Below are 11,172 nucleotides of genomic sequence, written 5' to 3'. Positions count from 1 at the left end.
CCAGGGGCCTGTACCACGTTTTCCACCTTGGGCCACTCGGGCGACTTATCCTTGGCTCTAAAAGAACTCTTGGGCTGCAATAGTTTCTGGGTAGCCCTAGCCCAGGCACTTCAGGCACCAGGATCTCCCACTGTGAATGCCTTGCACATCCTCCATACCTCCACATGCCAACTCCGCCACCATGCGAGCAAGCAGTCTTCCATCCTTCGCGACTTGCATTGTGGCGCGCCGGAGCCCGCCGGAGCGACGGAGCGACGAGTGCAATCCACCACTCTCTCCCCATCAGCCGCTCTCATCTCATAACATCCCTTCTTCTTCATCTTTGAGCTCTCTGTTGCGCGCAGCATCCGTGCCTCGTTCCTCCGCACCCACTCCGCTTGAATGCCGCAGTCCCCACGCAGCCGCCACTACCACTCATAGCAGTGGAATCCCACATTGCCACGCTGGCCTCAGGTTTGCCACGAGCACTAGCATGGAACTCGAGTTCTCAGCGTGGGATTGCGTGGGAGCCGCAATTCATTAGTTGGCATGCAAAGCCGTCGGCCAATCCCACCCGTGCAGACAGAGGCGTTACGGCGTCTTCTGGCGGCTACAGACGGTTCAACTGCGGAGAAACCCACATCTAGGGCTGCTTGCACCCTGCGATCTCTCATCCAACCACGTAGATGACAAGCGCAAGTGGCGGCAGCGACTCCCAAACACGCGATCCAGATGGCCAGATATCCAAAAGAGAGAGAGAGAACGTTCGGTATTCCGTCTGCGGGTTCCGGCGATCCGGCGATCCGGCTTCCAGCCTGAGAATCTGAGAAGCGAGAAGTTAAAGTCCCGTTCAGGGCCAGGGGTAGAACGGTCCTGTCATAGCTGACATACCAGCACGTCGAGCGCGGCGGGTGCCGCCACAACGCCATGTCTCAGATGCGAGCACAAACACAGGTCTATTGGACAATTGGACAATTGGAGCACTAACCCTCACGGTACCAAGGTATGATGGAGGACTTGATGGCGTGCGCAGCACATTTGTCGTTGTGTCTGGCCTTTGCGGGCGTCACCCCTCCCGGCGGATCGGCGGGATTGCACGCAGAGCGCATCATGGGACTCCGGTACTCCGGACGGCTCATGAATCCAAAGCTGATAGACGACAAGGGACTCAGAGTGCTGTCGTTTAAACTAAAACAAGAGTTCGATGAATATCGATCTGACCGGTTCGGATACCTAACCGGTCGTAACTTGTTGAAAGCACGAGCCCGGCCGTGAGTAGAACGGCGAGGAGGCCGGAAGAGAAAACGGCGACACACCGCGTCGAGATGCCGGGAGTCTGGGCTCGAGGTCGTATAATTAGTTGCTGATTCACTGATTCACGGATCACGGAGGATAGTCGACCGCCACCCCATTTGCGCTGATCACCTCGGATCAAGGACGGCCGGTCTCCCGACTGGATAATGACCCCAGGTCACGTGATATTACATCGGTTGACCGTGGGAGAGCGCAGCTTCAGCTGTTTAGGTAACATGGGCTGTGTGCCACGTGGAGGGCACCGCCACGATCCCTGGAACGGCGCACGCCGAGGCTGACGACACCGTTGCCGCAACACAACGCATCGTCACTACTCACTCTCTCCCCGCCGGCCCGTCGTCGACAATACATCTCCTCCCATCATCTTCTGACTTGCCTCCAAACTTCTTCTCGACTTTCCACGTGCACTTAGCTCACTCAGCTCCGCACTCCCGCATTGCCGACCAACCGCCAGGTTTGACACGAGCGACAGGTCACGTCATTGCCACCGAACTCATCTCTCTCCCTCCCCCTCCCTCACTTTCCTCCTGCCCATCATGGCGACCAACATTGTCGCCACTATTCTTGTGGCGAGCTTGATCATGATGATCTCATCAGTGATCGCGACCATCGTCGTGATGCCCTTCAAGGGCTCGCTCATCCGCTTGCGGGCCAACTACAACCCTCGCGCAGTTGGGTTTGACGGAAGCGATAACACTGTCGGGCCGCGGCTCACATCCCTCTTCGGGACCATGCAGCGCACATATCGTCTCGAGGGCTGGTACGGACTGTACAAGGGTACGTGTTGCGCACTATAATACTGCTAATCGCAGGCTCCTTTGCCATGCTCGCGTTTACGATGGCCGTTTCCGTACTCGCGGTGATCTTCGTCGGAGCCAGCGCTGTGCGCGGTCCGAAGGGAACATACACTGTTCCCAAGAACGGTGGCGTCGGCATGGCTATCTTCAGCCTGGTCCTCATCATTCTCACGCTCCCAATGACTATCATCATCAACCGTTCGATCATCACGCCCTACCGTCTTCCGTTGAACCTGCGCGAGTCACTGCGCATCCTGTTGTCGAGCCACGAGCGGTCGTCCCCGATGGCGCTTTACCTCACCCCCGGTCTTCTCGCCGTTGTTGCGCTCAAGAGTGTCGCAACCGCGATCGTTGCCGGCTCGCTCCGCCTTCTGCTTATTGGCAATGAGACGAAGATAGAACAGATTTCGGTCTGGGGCCTCATCTTCTTCGTCTTCTTCCAGATGCTTTCGGTTGCGTGGCTCTGCCCGCTCGAGGTCGTCATGACCAAGCTCAGCGTCCAGCCAAACCTCGGCAGCGAGATCAGCGTCGAGGACCCCGAGGGCGATGTGCCCGAGGGTCTCCGTTTCGCCGGCCAGGGCGAGGATGTCGTCGGTCTTCGTCCCACCACCGACCCGTACATGGGCCTTGTTGACGCCGTGCGCAAGATCATGGAAGAGGAGGGATGGCAGGCACTATACCGCGGGTGGATCTGGACCATGCTCGGCGCCGTGTTCGCCGCGCACTAAGCAATCGTAGCATAGATATCGTCCAAGCCACCCTTGTGTGGAATATTGCGAAAGCATGAAAAAATCAGCAGCCCAAGGGGAAAAGACGCAAAGGGTCTTAGCGAGAGCCACGCCAACCAGCCGCCGGGGTGAAACCATGAGTAGAGCGCCTCGAAGAGGGTGCGGAGGAGCAGGAGCGTGGTAGCAGCGCTGCGCCGCCGGCAAAGTGCACAGCGCAGCGGCGCGTGGGCGGCGTGTCCTCACGCGCAACTGGCTTGCGGCCATTTCGAGGAGGTGTCATCACCTTGCGGGTTAGTGGCACACGGCGCACCACTTGCTCCTGCAGTCTTGAGAGCATTGACCACCACTTAGTACTCCAATCCTGTGCATACGCTTTGGGACCATTGGCAACAGCGAGGTGGGGGCCGGGCTGCCAGAACGGGAGGGCCGTATGTGCGCGAGCTTGAAAGGCAAGGAGCAACGAGGACACACTCATGAACAGTCTACACATGCCTACTCGACCATCGCTCCACCTCACAAGTCGACGCATGCAGCACAACTCTGTGAGATATCAACACACAAATGCATCGCGAAGTGAATCCAACCTTACGTGTATGGGGGTCTGACTATTGACTCGGCGGTTTAATGGGCGCTCAACCTCCTCCCTTTTTGCACCTAATCAACCTATACCTTCTGCGGGCCAAAGTATCCTTGCTGTTGGGGATATGTAGCAGGCTGACCATACGCGCCTGGGCTGGGTGAGCCGGGCTTGACAGGCCCATAACCGAGGGTGCTGGTCGGGGTGGGCGTCTCGGGCTCGCCGTTGAACACGCGCTTGTGGCGCTCCTCGCCGAAGTGTGTACCCCATAGCACCCATACGGTGCGGTAGAATGCCCAGTATGCGCCCTGTGGTTAGCTGGGCATGGAAGTGACATACGAAGAGGCTGAAGGTCGCAACGAGGACGGACTGAATCAAGTTTGCGGGCTGCTTGAGCTGCCGGACCTTGCAGAGATACTGGATGTTGAAGCTCTGGTCACTCGGCGGCGTGAAACCGGGGTCGGTGAGCGGGAGCACGGTATCCGAGAACCACAAGCCGCCGGGCTGCCTGTCGAGAAGCATATCTATCATGGGGCAGTTGGTGCAACGCTGCAGGTACTGCTGCCGCCCGGCGTAGTTTCTGATGAGGTTGTCGGTGCTAGCCAAACCTAGGTCCCAGTACGCGAGCTGGATGACCCACACCGCGAGGTTGACGAACGGCGCATTCATCTGCGCTAGGATGCCCTGGTTATACCGATCCGTGGGATCCGAGTCGACTTGTGTCAGCAACAGTTTGAAACCAGCTCACTGGCACTCCAGCGCGTGTAAGTCGTCGGCTCGACGAACCGCCGTTGGCATTTGCTCAGGTCGTCAGAGACACTGGGGTCAGCTTCACACGACTGCCATATGTACATTTGGTGCCCGCAGAAATCTGTGCCGTTCGAGGCAACACTGGTGCTGAGCCGGTAGTTGGGCTGGTTCTGTGCGGCGCCATACAGGTTGAGAAGCGAGTCCCATGCCATGCTGAGGTCAAAGAGTGCATTCCAGTTGACGGCCACCTGCTTGTCGGGCGTGAACCCGACGCTGGCCATCCGCGCCTCCGCAACCTGGACATTGGCCGGGAAGCTGATGTCTGCGCCGAGTGTAACTTCGTAAGGGCCGACAGTGCAATTGAGCGAGGCCTGGGATCAGCGGGGCCGCAGCGTGGCGCACGATAATGGTTGAGATCTCGGTCTGCATGTTTGGCTCCATCACCAATTTGTAGAGGGTGCAGCTCTCGAGCTTTTCGGCCGCATAGTCGACAGACCAGCGGAAGTCGCCAGTCGCGCGATTACGCCATGTCATAATTGTCCATGGGATTACGCCGTCGGTTGTGTACACCTCGTCCCCAATTGTGAGGCTAGTGTCAGTCGCGCAGGCGGGAAGTGGGCGACGACAGACGATGTCTACGTCGGGCGAGGAGTGTCAGTCTGTGGATATGAAGCTCACAGTCGTGTGTCGCAAATACCAGTCTTCTTGGTAATGAAGATGGTGTGCCACCCCGTAAGCCTGAGGTTGTAGTTGGGCGACGATCTGGTCACCGTCTCGTACCCCGCGGTGGCGGCTGCGTGAGCGGCATCCTACCCGGACGCACTGGCATAGATGACAACAAAGACAAACACGAGGGCCGAGAAGATGAGCGTGAGGAGGTTCCACAGCCGCCCGTATGGGAACTGGGTAAGCGCGCCCGCGCACAACGTACCGGCCGCGTAACGTTGAACTCGAAGAGGTTGCGGAGCATTGGGGGCGAGCTGCAAGGGGCGCGAAGAATCCCGCGGTGAGTGGTACACTGCATATATACCGCCCGACAACTCGGCGCCTCCTTGGGGGCCCAGCGTCAGTTCCATCGCCATGGCAAGTGAGTGTTCTGTCAGGTGGTGTCGGCCATCGGCCCTCCCCGCCGCGGATAGCGGTTGGTGTACCGCCACACGGGCCTTTGGCATGGGCCAGGCTCCTTCGTACAGTGATAACGACGATCAATGAAATTCAGGCTACGGGTCGCGAACAGGCTTTCATAAATCGGATGGGTCACACCCCCATCTAGCTCAACTCGGCACCCCCGGCGTGATGGAAACGTCAGGAGAGTGGTGGCGGGGGCCTGGGCGGTGGGAACGCGGCGTCGGATTCGGGAAGGAACCTATTCGGGTCAGGCGGAGCGGGGCATCGACGCTCATCGAGATGAAGGCACCGCACCGCCAAGCGCAAAATGAGTCAGAGGATGCCAAGCATCCGTCTTGGGATGCGAGCAAGGCCACATCAGGCCCTCAGGTCGTTGGCGGCGCCAACGATATGTGAGTCGTAGGGGTGTATAAACTTCAATCGTGTGACCTTTCCTGAGCCCGTTTGGCGGGTTCACCGGGCGCGGGTCTCTAGACGCCAAGAACTCACCCAAGCTTTACGACTTCCGCGGATCAGCAGACCAGAGGCTGGCTACAGCCAGGTGATGCCAAGCAGAGTGTAGGATCAGATCACAATAAGATATAGCTGTCGCAGATCTCGAGTCAAGACATGCGCCATCCATTCCACGTGGTAAAAATGACGTGTTACACTGGTTGCTTTTGTGCCTGGATATAGGCTCCGCGACGCGTCTCTGAGACACGCTCATGTCGCCTGTTTTGTCTCCTCCACCCCACGTCCATCCTCATCCACTTCAACCACGATGAGCGACGACGAGCTCCGGACCGTTTTCCCCGCCGCGAGCGACCCAGCCATTTTGGCAGAGCTCCGCTCCATGGCCCAGGTCTACTCCATCTCTGCGCAGGACCTATTCTACAAACACGAGGCGTTCCTCCTCTCGCGTCCATCGGGGTTGCGAGCCAAGCTCAGCACGTTCACCCTTGACGTAGCGCGCGAGCTGCGCAAAGAAATCCAGCGCGAGTTTTCCGCCAAGCGCATCGCGGCCACGCCCGACAAGGTCGGCGTGCGCAAGCGTCCGATCAGCTCTGACTTCGGCGGCTTCCTTGACAGCCTCACACCGCAGCGACCCAACAAGCGGCTGAGCAATTCGGGCAACCTCATCAACCTTCCTTCACCCACGCCCGTCACCCACGCCACACCATCTAGGACACCCGCCTCCGCGTCCACCTCGAGCGCCTACCGTCCCACCAAGCTCGGCGTTACTCCTGGCCGCGCCCCGCCCACCTCACCCATTAGCGGCGGCGAGTCGCCAGGGTAAGCTCCTGCTTTGTCCTGGCTCAAACTGACAACAGTGGCGGCCTCAAACCTACGGCTCAGCCTTTTAGCTCCCGACCACAGCCCCTAGAGCTCCTCGAAACGCTCAACCCGCACCTCCCGCCCGGCGAAGGCGTGCCTGCCGGCACAAGACCACGCGTTGCCATTGCTACCACCGCCGACCCTAAGGACTGGGAGTACAGGTACATGTTCGAGAAGATCAGCGTTCGATCCGAAGCGCTGGACGAGCAGATCGATGCGTTTGCTGAGGTGATCAAGGAGTCGTACGCCCTCGCCGATCTGGGCGACCCACACCTTCCATCCGAGGACGATATTTACGTTGTGGGCCGCATCCTCTCTCCGCCCACCGACACCGCTAAGGCTTCCAGCACAGCACTTTATCTCCAGAGCTCACGTATGCTCGGTGGCGGTCATGTCGTGCCTTTGCGATTTGCGCCGAGTGGCGAGCTCAAGGTGCGCGGCGGTGCCCCGGGTGTCCGAGGCTTCGGGTTGTTTCCCGGCGCCCTTGTTTGCGTGATGGGGCGCAACGGCGGTGGCAATGCATTTGTCGTGCAAGAGGTGCTCCAGCCCCCACCCTCTCTACCGGTGATGACGCCCCGCGATGAGCTGCTGGACTACCAGCAAGGCGAGCGTCTCGGCGGGTCACCAATCTCAGTGCACGTTGTGGCCGGGCCTTATTCGTTGGAATCCAACTTGTTATACGAGCCGCTTGAAGCGTTGATCGAGGTCGCGTGTGACGAGCGGCCGGATGTGTTGGTCATGGTACGTCGAACTACAAACTTCGATCCTAACTACAGCTCGGGCCATTTGTTGACTCCTCTCATCCTCTCATCAAGGCCGGGCAGCTCACAGCTTCGCCTGTCGAGCTATTCCGAGAACAAGTCGGAGCCCGTCTCGCTCGCCTACATGATGCCTCGCCTGCCACTAGTGTTGTGCTTATCCCGAGTGTACGCGACCTGATCTCCAAGCACGCGGCCTATCCTCAGGCGATGTTGGACAAGGAGGGTCTTGGCCTTTCGAAAAAGGTCCGCATGCTTCCCAACCCCTGTACACTCAGCATCAACGAGGTGCACATCGCACTTGCGTCACCGGACGTGCTGTTCCATATGCGGCGGGAAGAGGTGTTCCAGCGCGCCGAGGAGGCCGATCCCGACCCGTCCGCACCACCCAACCCAAACCCCCAAGGCGACCCCTTGGCCAACCTCGTGCGGCACGTATTGGGTCATCGGCACTTCTACCCATTGTTCCCGCCACCTGAGAAGGACGCGGCGGATGTCAACCTGGATGTGACGCACTGGCATCAATTGAGGATGCTGGATGCGCCGGACGTATTGGTGTTGCCATCACGTTTGAAGCATTTCGCCAAGGTGAGTTTAGGCAGAGGTGGCCCTGCGGATATAGCAGACCCTGTTCATGGCATCTCCTATGACGACGGTGGCGAGCTTTTCTACAACGGAACAAAGGCTGACGACAGACGGTTGACGGTACTCTGGCAGTCAATCCAGGCCACCTCTCTCGGACTAATGCTCCAGGCACCTTTGCAAAGATCACGATCCACCCGTCAGACCCGAAGGTGCTCGAAGGCAACGGAGATGCGGACGACGATCTCGTCCCACACGATGTGTACGACCGTGCGCGAACGGAGCTGTGGCGAATTTAGCACGTGAGCATGCATTGTACGAGTGTTGGCAGGGTCAGGCACCGGAGAGCGACAAGCGCTCCATGCTTCGCTCTACATAGCTGGTCGTCAAGCGCGACAACTTGGCAGTGACCACCATCATCATGAGGCCATGATTAATGCCAGTCTCAGGACATGGTGGAGTGACCAAGAAAGGCAGTTTACAAGATTCTGCGGTGGCGTCACACGCGCGCCCGGTTGAACGGTACCTCAACTGAAGCCCTTGGTAGCGGTGGCACGGGGCCCACGTGATGACGAACAAAGGCTTGGAACCAAACAAGCTCTGGTACTCCGCATCTGCTCCACCGCCGCGCTGCGCCGTGCATTACTAGTCGCCACCGGCCGGAACCTCGCCCTTACCGTCGGCATCACGGCATGTCATACCTGACCGTGAGAGGGGCCGTGCGCAGAGGCGCCATGCTCTTGCCTCACCATGCCCGTAGCAGCCCGACGCCGAGCCTGCGCAGCCGGCCCGAGTCGTCGTCCAATTGAGCCAGACCGTGCTTACCTGTGTCGTTGTCCAGACCCCGTCCCAGCTGCCCAAGCCTCTTACGTCCTACCTATTGTGTATGGCCATGGCCATTTACTCGCCACGCCCGATGACCGCTCTGGCCAGCTCATGACGACAGCCGATACATTGATCTGCTGACTAGCGGCACTGACGTTCGGTGAGGTCTGACGTTGACGCAGCTCCACAGAGGTGGCCACTCTTGACGGAAGTTATAAGCGCTCGCCACCATGGCCTGCTTCTCCGCCACTCGTCCCCATTCTCGACCAGCACTCGACAGCACACACAATGTACCTCAACCCGGCCCTTCTTGCGAGGGACAGCCTCGACACGAACCCGCCCGTCGGCGTGGTGGCGTTCCTTTCGCGCAACGGCTCCAAGTGGCTCTGGGCTGTCACGGCCATCTACATGTTCGCACTCCTTGGCTTCATGGCCTGGGCCGCAACGGTCAAGACGGCGAACAAGGGGTTCCGGCGGGGTGGCCGCACCGGCGCCGGTGTCGGCGACACGTCTCACACCGGCATGACCGGCACTCACACTGGGATGACCGGCACGGGCACTCACACTGGGATGACCGGCACGGGCACCGGGATCGCCACCAATGACGCGTACGATGACTCGGGTGTTGGCGCTGGTGCGCACGTCGGTGGCGTTGGTGTCGGCGCCGATGCCGGCCACCACGACGGCATCAAGAAGTACCACAACATCGCTATCATGATCCTCGCCCTCGGCGCCGTCGCCTACTTCCTTATGGCGTCCAACCTCGGCTACACCGGCATTCTGACCGAGTTCGACAACCACACCCCGGCCAACGTCTCCCGCCAGGTGTGGTACGTCCGCTGGGTGTACTACATCCTCACCATGCCCCTCATGACGTTGCTCTTCGCGCTTCACGCCCGCGCTCCGCTCTCGGACCTGCTCCTCGCGTGCTTCATGGGCGCCGCATGGCCCGCAGCCCTCCTCATCGGTGCCCTCATCCGCACCTCGTACAAGTGGGGCCCATTCGTCTTCGCCGTCGTCTTCTTCGTCTACAAGATGTACCTCCTCGCTGTGCCGTGCCGCCGCGTCAGCAGCTCGACGTACATGACCAGCCTCGGCGTCTTCTTCCTCTTCGGCATCCTCTACCACATCGCGTGGGGCTGCTCTGAGGGCGGCAACGTCATCAGCACCACCAGCGAGATGGTCTGGTACGGCGTTCTCGACCTGCTCTTTAAGCCCTTCTTCCTCGCCTACTTCCTCTTCGCTGTGCGCAAGGCCCACACTGGCCGCATGAAGAACCGCCACGCCGGCACGGGCGTCGGCACGGGTGTCGGCACCGGCATGACTGACACCACCGCTGGCACGCATGCCTCGCCCCGCCTTGGCAAGAAGATGTTCGGCCGCCGCGGCCACCACGACGCTCCCATGACCGAGAAGCCCGTCGGCACCGGCATGACTGGCACCGGACCGATGGCTACCGGCACCGGCCCTATGGGCACGGGCACTGGCACCGGCATGATGGGCGGCACCGGCACCGGCGTCGGTCACACTGGTGTCGGCCACACCGATGGTGTTAACACGGGTGTGGGTGGTCTCGGCCACCACACGGGTGTGCGGGAGGCCAACCCCCGCCTTTCGGAGCAGACGGCCGTCTCGGATCACCGTCACCTGTAGGAACACCATTCGAGCAAAAGTTTATGTTCGTTCGCCACCTAATACTTAATACCTGAACATAATGGCGATAGCGTATAACCTATTTCGTTACTACTTTAATTAAGAGTATGAAAGAAGAAGTGAGAAGCGCAAGAGCTGAGGAGTAATGGTCAGATTATCGAGTGATGAAGCGGCGACGACGCTGCGGCGGAGCTAACAGACACTGGGCAGGAGCAGGCTAGCAGATTATTATTACAGAGCGTGTCGTACTCATTCCGCGATGCGTAAGCATGCACAGATAATCGTCGACGGCGCAACGCATGCCCATATAAATTCGAGGACTTATGCTTCGGAATGGGGCACGACATGTTCCATCTTAGAGTTACCCTAGGCTTCCGAGCCGCGGCCGAGACGCAAGGGCAGACGTCACCGGCGAAACCTTCCTCTTGCGGCTTGGAATGCAGGCATACGTGCTGTCTGCTCACTTTTACAGGTATTTCGTGCAAAGGATGTTGGGACATCTTGGGATCACACGAGTCGCTGCACCATGGATACTTGTGCAGTGCAGAGGTCTCAGCTTCCTTCTAAGAAGAGCATGCTCCTGTCCTGATGCCGGTCGGCGGGCTACGACTCGCTCAATTGCGAACCTAATACGACGTTTCCGGCTTAAACAGGGGCAGTTGTCTCCACGCACCGCGACTATTGTGCAAATGCAATGCAGATTATAGAATACATATCTATTGAAGGGGGTGATGCTGGATAGCGAACCGCGAGCGTTGCTTAAGGAA

At 59.3% G+C, this 11,172-nt stretch overlaps 6 protein-coding genes across 6 annotated transcripts; 4 read left to right on the top strand and 2 right to left on the bottom strand.

Moving 5' to 3' along the window:
• Positions 1-987: 987 nt before the first annotated feature.
• On the top strand, positions 988-1,254 carry COLE_03346 (uncharacterized protein; the record flags this gene model as incomplete). The annotated part of the gene is made up of 1 exon (XM_018422546.2): positions 988-1,254. The coding sequence occupies one exon, from the start codon at positions 988-990 to the stop codon at positions 1,252-1,254; it is 267 nt and encodes an 88-aa protein (XP_018280624.1).
• Positions 1,255-1,829: 575 nt separating this feature from the next.
• Positions 1,830-2,818, top strand: COLE_03345 (uncharacterized protein; the record flags this gene model as incomplete). The annotated part of the gene is made up of 2 exons (XM_018424948.1): positions 1,830-2,070; positions 2,106-2,818. 2 exons carry the CDS (start codon positions 1,830-1,832, stop codon positions 2,816-2,818), a joined length of 954 nt encoding a protein of 317 aa, XP_018280625.1.
• Positions 2,819-2,915: 97 nt separating this feature from the next.
• Positions 2,916-3,347, bottom strand: COLE_03344 (uncharacterized protein; the record flags this gene model as incomplete). The annotated part of the gene is made up of 1 exon (XM_018426193.2): positions 2,916-3,347. One exon carries the CDS (start codon positions 3,345-3,347, stop codon positions 2,916-2,918), a length of 432 nt encoding a protein of 143 aa, XP_018280626.1.
• A 134-nt stretch (positions 3,348-3,481) lies between these two features.
• On the bottom strand, positions 3,482-5,221 carry COLE_03343 (uncharacterized protein; the record flags this gene model as incomplete). Its single annotated transcript, XM_065626280.1, has 7 exons — positions 3,482-3,703; positions 3,735-4,111; positions 4,144-4,214; positions 4,248-4,516; positions 4,548-4,734; positions 4,824-4,938; positions 4,969-5,221. The coding sequence occupies 7 exons, from the start codon at positions 5,219-5,221 to the stop codon at positions 3,482-3,484; spliced, it is 1,494 nt and encodes a 497-aa protein (XP_065482361.1).
• An 812-nt stretch (positions 5,222-6,033) lies between these two features.
• Positions 6,034-8,226, top strand: COLE_03342 (uncharacterized protein; the record flags this gene model as incomplete). The annotated part of the gene is made up of 4 exons (XM_018422548.2): positions 6,034-6,545; positions 6,584-7,328; positions 7,364-7,933; positions 8,041-8,226. 4 exons carry the CDS (start codon positions 6,034-6,036, stop codon positions 8,224-8,226), a joined length of 2,013 nt encoding a protein of 670 aa, XP_018280628.1.
• Positions 8,227-9,040: 814 nt separating this feature from the next.
• Positions 9,041-10,405, top strand: COLE_03341 (uncharacterized protein; the record flags this gene model as incomplete). Its single annotated transcript, XM_018422549.2, has 1 exon — positions 9,041-10,405. One exon carries the CDS (start codon positions 9,041-9,043, stop codon positions 10,403-10,405), a length of 1,365 nt encoding a protein of 454 aa, XP_018280629.1.
• Positions 10,406-11,172: the final 767 nt, after the last annotated feature.

This window comes from Cutaneotrichosporon oleaginosum (genome assembly GCF_008065305.1).
Source record: "Cutaneotrichosporon oleaginosum strain ATCC 20508 chromosome Unknown ATCC20508_contig03, whole genome shotgun sequence".
In the NCBI taxonomy this organism is placed as follows: Eukaryota; Fungi; Basidiomycota; class Tremellomycetes; order Trichosporonales; family Trichosporonaceae; genus Cutaneotrichosporon; species Cutaneotrichosporon oleaginosum.
The sequence above is the reverse complement of the archived record's forward strand: the minus strand, read 5'-3'. Positions and strand labels throughout refer to the sequence as shown.